The sequence below is a fragment of the Opisthorchis viverrini genome, assembly GCF_000715545.1.
Source record: "Opisthorchis viverrini unplaced genomic scaffold opera_v5_27, whole genome shotgun sequence".
In the NCBI taxonomy this organism is placed as follows: Eukaryota; Metazoa; Platyhelminthes; class Trematoda; order Opisthorchiida; family Opisthorchiidae; genus Opisthorchis; species Opisthorchis viverrini.
Genome location: NW_008751682.1, coordinates 1,013,276 through 1,028,773, shown reverse-complemented (window position 1 = coordinate 1,028,773; position 15,498 = coordinate 1,013,276). Strand labels below are relative to the sequence as shown.

The 15,498-nt window shown below is 43.1% G+C and overlaps 1 protein-coding gene across 1 annotated transcript; it reads right to left on the bottom strand.

The window, feature by feature from the left end:
- Nucleotides 1-14,271: 14,271 nt before the first annotated feature.
- On the bottom strand, nucleotides 14,272-14,514 carry T265_02205 (hypothetical protein; the record flags this gene model as incomplete). Its single annotated transcript, XM_009166393.1, has 1 exon — nucleotides 14,272-14,514. One exon carries the CDS (start codon nucleotides 14,512-14,514, stop codon nucleotides 14,272-14,274), a length of 243 nt encoding a protein of 80 aa, XP_009164657.1.
- Between the last annotated feature and the right edge of the window lie 984 nt (nucleotides 14,515-15,498).

Sequence of the window (15,498 nt, the reverse complement as noted above, 5' to 3'; positions counted from 1 at the left end):
TGCAGGAGACTCAACCTAAGTTAGTTCAAGATTCTCCGGATGTATAAAACTTCAAAACGTCTCACCCAACTGCGAAATTTGATGCGTTTTTCGAACTGCTTTGGCTTTTTCGCAAAACATCGATAGTATTTGTATGTGTTTTGTTTCACTTCCTAAACGATAACAAGCCTTGCCCGTCAGAGCCACAATATGGCAGCACGAGAGCATTTCATGCTGATTGTCTGAATGAATTAGATTGAGTAAGTGTTTAGCGTGGGGTTGCTATTATTGTTGGGCTCTATCTTATCACACTCGCTAATGTTCACTTATGGTAAACATCTACAAGGTGTCGGAATCCGGAAATTTCGATGCATAACCATAGGCAGTAAAATTTAGGCAAGCACCCCGGGACTGGTTCAAGCAATTCACCAACTACACACGCAGTACGGACAAAGCGTGGATCGTTTGTTGTTGCTAACCTCTGTTCCTTTCTGCGACATCGTGTTCGAATGACACTCGCATAAAATGATGAAATTAACTTTGTTGACGATGTGGTTGTGGCATTCAATATAAAGGCATTCCGTTAGATATACGATGGTGATATTCCTCAACAGTGTAGTAGTTGTGGCGAAATGCTCCGGAGCTTAAAATAAATTCAAAGGTAGGTAGCTCATCTTTGGTGCAGAATCCAATAATTCATCTAACACTTTATCCATCAGTCTAGCTTTCACTAGTTGGTTCATCCAACCAGAGGAAAGTCTTGAAACATTCTGAGCAAAGGATCATTAAAACCATAAAATAATCCTCGTTCTAATGATTACTTCTTCGGAACTCAGTTTTTTTCTGGTATTGGAGTGTTATTGCATGGGAGAAGGGTTTTGTACCAGAAGATCAACCTGCGTTTCCCGAAGTTTGGTCTTTTTCTCCCTTAATTTGTTTAACCAGAAAAAATCAAATTTGTCCGACTGTAAGAAGCTACAAACATGTTCATCCTGGCGAATCCCATGCGCTTGAGAAAAACATTACTAAGAAACTGGCATTTTACAGACCCTTGAAATGATGAGTTGAGCAAATGGGTAATTAGAAATGATATCAGAAACTGCCTCAAAAGGTGGGACGTATGGTTGAGCCTCTGCTGAAACGATGTTAACGTTGTAGAGATGCGCAGGCATTGGGTTACACAATCAGGCTGGCGGGGTACACGAAAGTTTACTTCCAATTTTAACAAATCAGGCAATTTTGAAAGAGAATGACAAAGTGAACGAACAAAAATTGTGGATAAAATCGTCTAAAAACCGCTAAATATTTTGTCTGCTCCGACTGTAGAGCGTGCTCAACATATTTTAGTGATATTTGACTTTGGAATTCGACTTTCACTGAAATGCCTCACTTGTTCAATTTATTCGTGAACGGACCGTCTTGATAAAAAACAACGATATACTGAATGTTTCTTATAGGTATTTGAGCTTACAAACAGCCACTGCGACATGCACGATGTCCCATTAGTCATACAGGTTCAGTTACTGCCTTATGCTGTGCCAGTGTAAAACTTGTGGCTGTAGTTTCTTTTGGTGTAACCTCGGAGCCGAACACGCGCTCTTGGTAGTCATTTAATGCAAAATCATCGGGTGATAGATAAGTTTAGTTATGTAACTTGTCGCAGAGCAGATATTTCGACGTTGGAATTGAATGCTTCGCAACAGTCCGCGTTTGTAGAACATCTGGAACAGGGTCGCCTAAACCGTATATCCTATCCTGTCGATGCATTCTTACTGCGGACTGCTTAGGACATCGATTTTCCAGGGGTCTCGCGAGAAGTGTCTCCTGGAAATTGTTTTGGCCACCCATGTAAGACGTCAGAAAACTGGAGTAAGCAGCACTGAAGAGGCCAAAACTAGCCAGGATAAAGTCAAAGTAAGCTCACTGTATTTTCCATACGTACGTAAAATCTGTACCTCACCTGCATTTATTATTTATCTAGTACTGAATGTCTTCCGTTGTTGGTGCACAATCCTTATGATGAAACTAACATTCACTATTTAGAGTTGAATGATTTTTCACTGGTTTATGATACGAAGTGAACTATAGATCAACCAGTGGCACGGGGCTATATAGTAGTGAAAAACTGAGTGTGTTGCCGCGGTCTGACGAACTGTCGGAGCGTTACAAGTGGAGACATATCTACTGGCCATTCTCTCAAGACCATTGCATTTGTGCGTAGCACTGCGAAATCACTAGAACTTGGGGGAAACCACGAAATCTTTCCGTCAGGCGATAAGAGAATATCAAAAAAAATATGTCATTCCAAATAGTTTATGTGAAGGTAGCTTAGGATGACGTTCTCTTACGCATCAATATGAGCGGAAACTCATAGTTACTTGTGGTGAGAATTCCTTCAGGATAGTTTCTCGTCAGAGTTTCAACTTTCCGGGATTTTTCATTATTCCAGTTAGACGGGTATGTTCCTTTTTTCGGACGCAATCTTTCATCAGACCAGCAGTGTTATCATCTGCTTATCATTGTTCCATCGGAAAAGTTGTGTAGGTTCGTGCACTCACAAAACCTCAGAAAACACTTCACCTCGTCAAAATCTATGGAAATTGTCCAGCTACTTACCACGAACACAATGTTGTAAATTATCCGAGTTGGCATCTCAGCTGTCACCCAAACTTACCTTGGGTCAGCAGCCGTAAGCATAATCAGTATTTCTGAATTAACAGCAATTTGCTCGTGAGTGGTACAACATTTTTGGGAATGGCTCTCAGCTCGGCTGAGTGGGTGGTGGTTTTTAGGCATAGGTGCATTCTCCTGTGGTGGAAAAATACTTTCATGGAAACTGATCTCTCGACTTTTTAATCCAGTGAATTCCTTTCGGCATCTTCGCATTTGGATGAGCCGCTCCAGCTGTCATCTACCACCATTTGGGAAAGAATATCACTGAATGTAAATGAATAAGGTAGTGGTTGAAGATATATATGCCTTTAATTATCTTTTAGTCCGCGCGTCTAAGACCAGAATCAAGTAATAAGCGTTGCTTGTGTTGTGTGGTGACGCAGAGAGAACATAGTGACGGTTTAGCCCAATTCTCTATTATGTACAGAACTTAGCTTGGGAAGAGGGTTTGTACTGTTGCAGTAAGTGGCGTGTGTCGGCACAGTACAGTCCCTTGATTGTCCGTGGACCTGTTGACTCCCTTCCTGTGTGCAAGAGTAAGCATCTTGTATCGAGTTGCATGCGGATTTTTTGTGAGCATTGTGAAAACAATAGTGGCTATCCCAGTTTGACGGTCGCATAAACGAAAAGCGTGACCTGATGCAGGTCAGGTTAGCGGGCATGGCACGTGGTGCAGGAGGTAGCAGCATAATTCATTAGAACGTCACCGGATATTTAAACTTTCATTGACAAGGTGACTTTCTTTTGGAACCAAGACCATGCCGATGACAGAATGAAGTCTCCCTCGAACTCCTTTGTTCTCGTAGTTTTGTAAAAATATAAAGTTGAACTAATAGGTCTTCACCACCGTCTGGCCTTGTGGTCAAAATATTCCACTGCTTACATTCAGATTTAGTCAGTTTGACAATAGCTTTGAGATTTTCCTATCTCAGTGAAACCAGGATCGGCAAAACCAACAGCAACGTGATAGCAGTCGCACTCGATGAAACTGAAAAATTGTCATGCAGTCGCAATTTTTATGGATTTGCATCGCATGTCAATTAACATTGAAAAAACTGCCGGTATTCAAACATTCTCCCCTTAGTATTTTTGATGATGCACAAACGACAACAGATGTGCTCCAGTTTCTGTAGACAATAGACATAGACAATAGACAATAGATATACTTGCTCTCTAGTCCACCGAAGATCTGTCTGTCAGTGTCCATTACAACTACATTCGAAGGCGGAGGTAGTGAAAAACTAAGTTTGAGGACGAAATAACACTGATGGAGATTCGGGGGACCGGATCCGCAGGAACGGCAAAATTAGTAGTGGTCTCTCCAAAGGTTTCGCTAGTTTATGAGTAGCTTCATATAAAGGACAAATAATTTTAACTTGAGGAATATTGTTTCCGTGCACCATGATGGGGTTTTTCTACCAACCGTGCAGTATAGGGGCACCTCTAGAAAAGCCCACCTGAGACACCAAAAATAGTCACTTTCAATGGGTGTTATCGAATCCATTCAGTTTGGTTTGTTGACTGTAAGTCTGTCCACTACCTCTAATGGTTCTGGTGTCTCATCGACTTTTGTGGTACGAACTTCGCACTTTGAGGCCCCAAAGAGCATACCAAAACGCATGACTTCATTAATGAGAGTATTTAATGTAATGTCGACCTGCTTTAGGTTTGACTCAAGTAGCGCAATGGCGTTCGCGTACTCCAGGCATTAAGATTTTACACAATGAGAAGCTCCAGGTCAGAGTAAAGGGAGAGAGTATGCGTTTCCTCAATAATTAATTAAAGTGCGAATTTGAAGGAGAAACGTGACAAGGGGTAGTCTTGACGTGCACAGCATTTTGGTGATAGACCCAGCATAATACTCTCCGTAGACTCTCAAGCTCTCGCGGAAATTGGATTAGTGAAATGTGTCTAAACGGTTTTGTACAACTTTGAATGATAGACCTTGTCACAAAGCAACGCGATTGACTGAATCAAATACCATATACACCCTCTGTGTAAGACAGTGCTCGGAAAGCTACCTTAAGGTAAATCTTTAGTCTATGCATTCACCACCCGGACAGAAACTTTACTGGTTTTTAGAAGTTCGCCCCTCATAATGCTAGTCAGACTGCGTAGTCTGCAAGCACTTTAGAAGCAATGCTAAGAGAACTGATACTTCGACAGATTTCAGATACAGGTCTAATGTACATTTATGGACACGGATTACAGAAACTGTTTGCCATTCCTCTGGAATTTTATTCGTCCTCCAGATGTTCCAAATGAGTCCCCCCGTAACTCGATGAGTTCTTGTCCTTTAGCAATGAAAACAGTATTAGACAGTCTGGAATAAGCACCTTGTCAGTCTTCTAAACTGGACTCCTTTGTTTGACTTCATCTTGCCTTGAAACCAAACATTCCACGTTCATGAACAAAGCAGCTGTGCACTGAATGTTAGGTTGGGCAACTCAGGCCAGCCAAATCGGTCTTTACAATTACCACCAGTGGATGCAAAAGACAAGGCTTGGACTAGACATTTATATGATGCTGCTCTAAGATAAATTTATTGAATGCAACCGGCAAGTTTTAGATGAGTTATACGAGAGTATGATCATTCTCTATCGCCGGTATCCTTCCATTTAACGGGCTCTCCCTAATCACCGCTTCTCCCAGTCACTGCTGACAGTGCGACTCAGTGACCATTTTATAGACCTTCTTGCTCAATCTTACGCTGTCCCGATGTGATTTGCTGTGCCAAAACGGCTGATATAGAGGGAAATGTTGGTAGCTCAGCGAACAAACCAACGATCAAAACAACTTATATTGTTCAAACTTAATGGGCTGCGAACTGCTAAAGGAATAATATTTTTACCAAATAGCAAACGTAGGTTCATAATTCTCGATTTCGATTATGTCTCTTGTTAACGGAGACACGTTGAAATGGTTAAGATCAATACCAGGCACTTCTACAATTTCAAATTCCAATGAATCCTTTGTAGATGATCTTATTGTATCCTTGAAGAACCTCCAAAGAAACTTAAGTTTCCAATCCGAGAAGATTCGAAAGATTACGGTCAAGATCATCACTGAACTGTAAATATAAACGCGCTCATTCAAGGTGTGGCGGGTGTGATGAAAATTATCTATGCTCCATTCGTTGCTCTATTCATTATTCTCTCGTTTTAATATTCCAAGTGCTATATATACACACCAGTTTCATTACATAAGTGCCACTTGTTGCGTCATCGTGAATTCTGAATTTCTAGTTCGTTTGGTTATACTGATGTACGTGCTGAACTCAGTCGCTACAATTTCTCACCGTACTCAGTTACCTAAATTGCAGTGGAACCCAACATAAGTTGGTTTATGGCCTCGCTTTAAAATGCACGTGGTCAAAACACAAATTTGGAGTGATTCGGGCTTTCAACTAGTCTTCGTTTGACCAAACCGTTTGTTTCGCACTCCAGAATTTTCTGGACAGCTGCTCCTGTTACACTAATCTGGAGACTGAATATTGCAGGTAATGATAACATAGCAGTTACTGGCCTTCCTAGCCGCTTAGAGACCAGCGCAACACGTGGAAGAAACAAGACATGATCTGACGTCGTATGCGTATTCCAAAATTGGCGGCATTATAGAACAGAAGATCGCCATCTATGGTTCATCGCTGTACACTCAATCTGGATGCCCCATTTTTATGACGTAAAGGGCACTCTCGGCTTACGTTTAAGCCGAGAGTTTGTCCATGGGACATGTGATTGCAGCACTTAGCTTCAAAAATCAGTCATCGTTGTTAATATTTTGAGAGTATCTACACCAAATATCCCTCCGATATAGCTCTCACGCCCGGTTTTTCCCAAATGGACATTAAAAATCGCCGCCTAGCAAGTTCATAACCTGGTACCTCGTCAACCGCACGAGTCTCAACAGATAACCATAAAAGTTGTGATCACTAGTGTTACTGCTACAGTTTGTTGGGACTTATCCAGGTTTAACGAATATATTTCGGTTTTGGGGCCGTTGGTCCAGAGTTCAGACGGAAGTCTGAAAATCAGTCTGTCGGTCTGACTGAACACAGTTTGCTGTCACAGGAATCTCATTATGCAGAGCATTTTTGGGTTAAAGCAATAACGATCCACGGAGCTACTTCTGCATCATTGGGCACCGGGAAGTCAAACCATGAATACATTGACCTGCCTTATATAACCTTCAAATATATCATCACGTAAAGGTCTTTTACGTACATAGGTTTAGGACGTAGGTTTAGGAGACGCAAGCTGCGCCCAATTTTTCAACGAAAAGGTTTAAGCGAATTTCCATAAACCTTCCTGATAAGGAGTACAGACATTCGATGCATCTACGTTGAACAACTTTCTTGGCCTCATGTTTAGGTTTTATGGTTCTACGTAGACAGATCACTTTGTGAGGCCACAAACAGACTTAGTTGACTCGGTTACCAATAACATCTGATTTGTTCAATCAAAAAGACTACCTTCTGCTTTTGAGCTGTGTAGAGAGATCCTACTTTTCGGTTGCCAAGTTCAGAGAAGGGTGCTTGCGTAAGGCTTGCCTAAGGCACCTCATCTTGAGTCTTTGGCTCAATCGTTCAACCCACATGGCGGTAAGAGGAGGAAAGGTTTCGTTCCGAGACCCTCTCCGTGGCCTCTGACTAGACATTCTCACTCACAATGTGACAGATTTTTCCGGTTTTTAGAGACTCTGTCAGAAAACAATGACTCATTAATTTGGCCTGCTTGGTTGTAAAAGATCTACCTAGCCCGAGAGCTCTTGGAATGAGAACAGAACACTAGTAAGATAGGACCTCCCAACTGTAAGCCCAATTTTTCAAAGAAGGCCCAACAACACCATGAGAAAACCATTACGCTGTTTGCCTGCTGGACATGGAATCCAAGGTGTTGTATGACACTAGTTTTTTAAGGTTTTTTGAGCGTCAGGAGAGACGAAAACGTGAAAACTGGACTAGGATTTGCCCTAGCTTAGAATGATTCAATCAAACCAGTTCTAGGAGACAGCGTCCGTTCAGCATTCCATTCTTATCGTTCGTCTTGATGTGAAGGCTGTTTATGACTCCATCAATTAGCGAAAACTTTACCGGTACCCAGCTCGGTACCGAGTGCCGGGTACAGGTACTGATACCCGTTTAGAAACCCTCCTTAATTGTTATCCATTGTTAAGGAAGTCTACAAGGACTCCTGTCGGCGCGTACCGGTAAATACTAGGATGTTGCTCAGGTTCACCACATCAGTCGGTGAAGGATGACTATTTTCTACCACGATTCCTCATAAACTGTTATAAGTTTGCCACGTTTAATTTTTGTGTTGACTTCTCAAACCTGTGGAACTAAAATACTTCCGGAGAAATTGCTCACAAACATTAAGTATGCAGTAGATTTTGGTTGCACTGGTGCAAGTGTTCTGGGAACGCAAGCCATCTTGCCCCACGGTTTTACACGCACTTCACACCACGCAAAGTGTAAGATGCTGCTGCAGGATGCCTTGATCCAACGCTTGCAGACCAAACAACCGACTTGGTAGATAGATTCGTCTACCCTGGTAGTGGAGTAGTTTAAGGCAGCCGGGTTGGAAACCAGGTCACTTCTCAAATCAGAAACACCTCGGTCACTTTTCCACCAGCTGACACCTGCGTTGCCGCCCTAGCGTCATTGCATCGCTCAAATGCAGGGTGCACGCCTAGACAACGTCATCCATACTGTCTTGCGGATCAGAAACCTAGACCCTGCGTGGCTCTTGGTCCTGGGTGTCTCTAAATCACCGAAGGGATCTAATAGGAGCTTTGGATTGGCATTGCCGATGTACATCAGATGACTCCCGTGCACTGAATTACTTACTAACGCTATGCAGGTAGCCATTTGTAGGACATATACTTCGAATGTCACGGGATAGACTTCTTCTAGGAGTTTATTTTGCCGAGTTCCGCGCTGTGTAGGTGAGACCAAAGGGTGGGCATCCTGTGTATGGAAGCCCAAACCGATATACCCTTTCGGTTTGACGACTTCCATCTTCATGAAGGGGAGCGCCGGGTCTTGCGTCATGATGTATATATTTGTGAGCAGTTAAACTAGCTAGCGTAACATGATCCAGTAGTCTGTTGTGATGAGTTCATATAGACCCTAAAAGAAGCTTTGATGCGACGGAAGCGCTACATTATTCTTCTACAAGAAGAATGGCATGGCATTTGAAGGGCATCTTCATAACTCAGAGGTTTAGTAAGTCAAATTAAGAACAAACATGGGGACTGAATATTTCGGTCCATAGTAATGGTTGGCGATACACCAGAAAAGTGCTGAAATCGCCTCTGTAGAGATCAAGTTTAGTAAAGCAGCTACTTTTTAGATGAGTAAAATGGGCTACGAAGATGAACATATACGAGTTGACATTAGAAGAAAGGATTGGGCCATCGTTGCGTGAGTGTAACTGAGACATGCCCAAAGGCGAAGAAGATACGTGTTCCTTCCCCACTACTCCTTGCGCTTGGCTAAAGACACTGCATTGAGTAATCAATCCCAGTGATATTCATGCTGGCAGGTTCTACCATACCACCTACCAGGTTCTACCTGGCTTAGGTGCGATCAAGTGGCTAATATCTCAGCTTGGCAAGGAACCACCCGCAGAGCTACTATTAACTGGATTTTGGTGGACAACTGTAGTAAACTAATAATGTTAACCAGTTATTACATTTAGATTCACGCAACCAAATGTCCCGCTTTCGGCCCTCTATCCAAGAGTTCCTCTCCTGTGTTTATCGTTGTTCTCATGACACAAAATCCTAAGCAACAGTGCCAGCGGGTTTTTACTACATGCTACTGCTACATACCACTTTAACAATAGACGTTTACTACACTTACGGAACCCGAATACGAGATCCAATTGCAGCAGTTGCGTTTATGGAAATTTCACCGTTTGAAGCCTAGTGGTAGAAAAATTGGAATGAATGTGTGGATGCTGCAGAGAAATGTTTTTGTTGCTGTTGATCCACAACTGAGAACTTTCTTGTTGGATTAGACATCCATGTGATAAATAACTACATTTATAAGAACCGTCAATGACCGACATGCTAATCTCGCTAGCTGTTTAGCATGCTCGCTTAGGCACACAGCTTGTGGTACCAATTCAAGATGTAGTATGCACACTATGGAAGCACCAGCGATTAGTAATTCTCCGAAGGCAGGTGTTCAAAGCAATTTCTTTGGATGGAGGACAGGAAGAAAGCTCATGAGCGAACCCGGTAAGCAAGGTGGTACATTACCAATACTTACATATAAATCAATCAAACTGGTAGGCACCATGAACTACACTAGCCCCCATCTGAAAAACACCGTCCCTGGTTTACCATGACCCACGTAAACCGGTCGGTGCTAGTAGTGTGGTTCATGAGGCTGATGACCGCATGCAGAGATTGCTATGTCTGGGGCTGCGTCTGCCGTTTGTGATTAAGCAACGTTTTAGTTCTGAGTCCCGTATGAACATGTTTAGAGCCAGGATCCTTGTGCAAGGTCCACCACTGTGTGGTAACCATCCACGCATGGTCGCCAAATATGTAGTATGCTGTGGAACAACTAGAGGACAGTTTTTCTCCGAATGTAGGTGTTCACGATAGTTTCTGTGGATTGAAAACAGGGGAAAAACTCATGAGCGAATCCCGGTAAGCACGATTGTACATGACCAATACTTACGTATAAATCAATCAAACTGACAGACATCGTGCACTTAAAAAGTGAGGACATTTTTCATAAACAAACAACGTTCCTGTCCATTATAATGTATTCCTTTATACTGGTAATGAGACTAGAGAATTCAACACTCGAGTAGATTGCTTTATCCTAACGAGGTCACATATGAATGCTGCCTCTAGCTTAGGCTTCGGCTCCAATGACAACGACGAGTGTCTTTTGTGGATTAGCACCGAACATCAATGGTTTCTTACCAGTGGAACTGTGATTATGCTTGGATGCTCTTGAACAACAAATATCCCGCCCGACTGCCTCACCGTCCGACGTTAGGTGGCTTGCTTCTTGGGGTTAACCATTAGTCGGAAGTTAGTCGTTTGCGGACAGCATCCTGATGGATGTACTTCCCATGAAAACATCAAATCAGATGCCGAAATTTCTGTTGTCCCCAGTAAACCTAATATAGACGTACGTAGTAAAACGGACAACTGGATGACGAAACGTAACCTCATAAATATCATTCTCAGGCGAGACAGCTAGACCGGAGGCTTCGATGGGGAAATCGGAGCAGAATTAATTTACCTGAACACAAAGTCCTTTGAGTCGACACCACACAATATCCTACAGACAGAGCTGGTCGTCTGTGAGGTTCTGGACTTGCCAGTACGATTCTTAGAAACGTGTCTTAGCCAGAAGTAAAAAATTGAAACTAGTGGAACAGTGCGAGATCACAGGCCCATTCTCTTTGGCATATTACTGATTTCAGTGCCACCCCACGCACTGTTCCTTGCCTTCAAAAACGATTTGCCCATCAACCCATCATCAACGTGTAAATTATTTTCTCGCGATGCCGAGAAGTGAGATGGGATCCAGTTGACCCAGCAACGTTTAGGAAGACCACAGTGTGGCCTAACAATTTTCCGTAGATAACCATGCGCACTTTAGTGCCAAAAAGTGCCACGTTCTTTCTCTCATGAAGGTACTTGCCTGGTTGTCATCGCTTGCAGACCGTTACGCGAAGCAAGTCTAGAATGTCGTTTTTCAACGAGGCCTGGGCAATTCCGTTATTGTTGACTTTTCTAATGCGGAGAGCAATTTACTGGGTTTCGTCCGCAGCACGTTATGGTCAATTAACGCTGCTTCACCACTATCCACATGCATCATGTCCCACGCAGAGAGCTTTGTTCAGGCTCCGGGTGATCAGACAACTGCAAAGCCAGCTAGCGGAGTATCACCAAGTTGGTGTGGGGGCTGTACAGCTACTCTATGGTGAACGAATCCCAATCCCCAACATGAGAGCTGGCATACAGGCCTCATAATCAGGTTTTGGAAACCTCAAAAGCGAGCTTCAGGCGGCCCAAGTTTAATAGATAATGATACATGCAAACCAAACACGGATCTGCAGTTCCTAACTCTGTCCTTTCGTGAATGTATCTAATTTGACCAGCCCCCTGTGTGGTCTCCTCGTCCTGCTCAAAATAAATAACAATCCTTTAACCCCATGCTTTAATCGCAGTCAAAGACAAGTGAGATACCTTCAACCTAAAAAATTGATTGACGGGCCTGGAGTGGGTGTTGATTTCCCTGAAGAGTTAGCGAACGTTTTCACCCGAAATCGAAATCCTGAGCTAAACGCTGATTAGCTCCTGTGAATTCATCAGTAGACTCTGTGGTTGCAGAAGTAAAGTAATCGCTGCAAGTTCAACAATGCTTTTTTCCGGTTATTAGTGGAGTTTGTACTGACCTCACAAAAATGGGCGCAACAGACTCCCGCAAAGTTCTTTGGTGTGGCGCCAAAGTAATGCTCTGTATCACTGAAACCATTCACATCCTTTCCGTTTCCCATCCTCACATTCCGAACCACTCGTCTGCCCTCAATTGTACAGCCGGGTATTTAAGAAGATCTGCTTAGACGCAACAGGTCTGATTGCACCTGTTTTGCGTCTCACATCCATTATTCATTTTCTGCAAGTAATGTTTTATTACGCAGATAAGCCAACGTTTTGAAGAGCCTTCGATCGCTGTAATTAAGTAAAAGACATTGAGTAAATGAGCGTAACTTGAGCCACGCCCGAACTATCCGGGTCAATTTTTCTGAAGTGCTCAATCAATAGAAAACTTTCTTCTGGTGCTGTGGAGCGGAATCGCACAGTTGATGACTGCAACAGCCAATGATTAGCCGGGAGATGCCTTCTTTCAGAGCATTTGTTGGTGAATAAAAAAAATTCGCTTAAAATGTTTCATTTCGCTCTACGTGTACTCAAACCAGAAGTCATCATGGTCTGCCTCAATATTATCAGAATTCATTTTAATTAATCTCCTCTCTTAATTTTTGCACACATTAACATTTATGCCTCCAGTGCTTTGGCCTGTGGTGTTTTGCATTTTCACTCCATTTCACACCCGAGCATCCGATCCACAACCCGTTTAATTTGTGAACGTTTTTTGTGGCCTGGTATGCAGAAGGAAATTCGCCAATGGGCCAAACAGTGTAAGACATGCCAAATGAGCAAAGTCACAAAGCACACACTTACGCCCCACGGAAACTTCAGCCTTCCTTCAGGTCGCTTCCAGCATGTGCATGTGGATATCGTTGGTTCATTACCACAGTCCAACGATTGCTCGTATGTATTGACCGTTGTTGATCGTTTCACACGATGGCCGCAAGCAACCCCAATGCGAGACTGCTCATCTGAAACGGTAGCCCGAACGTTCGTTGATTCCTGGATATCCCTATTTGGTGTTCCGGAGAATATTACAACTGACCGCGGAAGTCAATTTACCTGTTCCTTATTCCGTGATCTCAACCAACTATTGGGATGCAATCTCTTCAAAACCACAGCATATCACCCTGCAGCCAACGGTTTAGTCGGACGCCTCCATCGACAACTCAAAGCCGCGATAATGGCCAAGTCGTCATCCCAGGTTTGGTCTGAAGCAATTCCAGTAATACTTCTCGGAATACGAAACACCGTAAAAGAGGATATCGGATACACTCCAGCTGAACTAGTCTACGGACAAACGTTGCGTCTCCCTGGAGACATGGTTGCTGCCTCGATGTCGATTGATGATTTCTCACCATCAACGTATGTTTCACGACTGCAGGATCATATGCGAACCATACGTCCAGCGGATACTCGCAAGTCAAGTCGACTCACGCAAGTGAATCCTGGTTTATCTTCATGCACACATGTTTTTGTCCGAGTTGACAGCGTCAAACGACCATTACAGTATCCTTACGATGGTCCGTTTAAAGTCATTTCTCGGAAGGACAAATACTTTACGATTGAGAAGAACGGCAAACCAGATTCCGTGAGTATCGACAGATTGAAAGTCGCATATGTAGATGATTCGAACCCCGACCCACCTGCTCAAGTCGACAGTCATACACGACCCCAATCGTCCTGTACAGTGATCCCAAAAAAACCTGACCCAGTATCCCAGCCTGCCGACGAACACCCGTTGCCTATTCTGAAGCACACCCGTACTGGTCGTACAAGCAAGACCCCCGTTCGTTTTGCAGACTACACCCCATAAAACATTTTTACCACTATCGAGCGTCATTCCCTTATCATTCCTAACGCTCTAGGGGGGAGTACTGTGGTGTTTTGCAAATCAATGTTACATTTTCCCCATTTTCTACTCTCTTCATATAAACTTGAATTGCAATTTGTAAACACTGTACACGTATCATGACATCTTGTTTTATTGTACCAATAATTACATTAAATCGAAAATGGAAAAATATACAGTTTTTTTGGCGCGACTTCCCTGCCTTTTGCTGAGTCAGTGGAATTGCATTGAGCTGAGCTGATTGCTGTTTGCTGAAGTCGTGAGATTGGATTATTGTGTTCGTGTGAACTGTTGAACGTCACAATAACTCCTTGTGTTTCAGCTGTACACGCATACATAGATCCTTGTCCACTACAGGCCTAAGATGTGATCACGACTCTTGCGAGGTCATTTCCATTTTGATCTTGGGATGATATATGATGAAGGTTCACATCAAAAACTAATTTCTCGGCGCAATTGTTCCCGAGAATTTCTTGTTTGTAGCGGTTTGGTACTGTCCACTTTTGATCTGCATCATCATCCACATTGGTCGTACACGTCAGCATTTGACAAATGGACGGTGGCTTGTTAGTGTAATCTTTTAATATGCGATCTAGTTTCATTTGGTAAGGAACTCGTATTACCACATTTTCTGTTTTGTCATAGGCTGGTTACTTCCAGCCAATCTATCAGGTATTGCGAACCCCCGGTCAAATGTCGATCCTGTGCGTCAGATTGGTTTTCATCGCTGTATTGTGCAAGCAACGACGGCTTGCTTCATTTAGGTGGTGACTTTATGGTAGGCGTTATGATCAGCAGCTTACCATTTAGTCTCTAGTCAAAAGCTATCAGCCGGCTATGGAAGGTCCGGCGTGTTTCACCATTTCCAATGGAGAACTTTGCTGCCAGAAAAAAGTACCTGAATACTTCCCCGGTGATATCAAGCAGTGAATCAAAAAAATTGACCTACAGGCATTGGTCAATAACACCTAAAAGCCTTACCTTCATCAAGCTTAGTATGAGTTATCCGAATACAATGAATGTGTCTATAGAGACGACGAATCACGGCAGATGTTCCTCAGGTCCGAAAACACAGGTATCAGCATCCGTCTAGTCAAACGGAAAGCGCGAGACAAAATCAAGTCACAAGAGTAGCATTGCTGCGCATTTTTCGACCACCAGTACCATGTGGTCTCTAACAATTGCACTAACTTCTTTTAGCTTTCGTAAGCAATTCACGCTTTCACGTGAGTCACGACATCAGTAGTCAATTCGTACACAAGTCAAACTCCAGCAAATGTTTAGCTACACTGAATCACATGACACATACCCAAACATACGACAGTTTAGCCTACGACTTGGCCACATAACGGGTGTTTTCATCACTGAGTGCTCGTGGCTTGATGGCCTAGTCAGATAAGCTTGAGTGCGGAAACCGGCTTGTTTGCGGTTCAAATCTGGAGGAAGTTGACCTGCTTCTTTCGCACTTCAACCATTAGCACGTTTCTACATAACACACTACTACTAACAGACATATACAGCATGAAAGCATGATTAGTCGAGATGAAAGCAACTCGAAGTACCGAACACGAAACGCATCGGATATG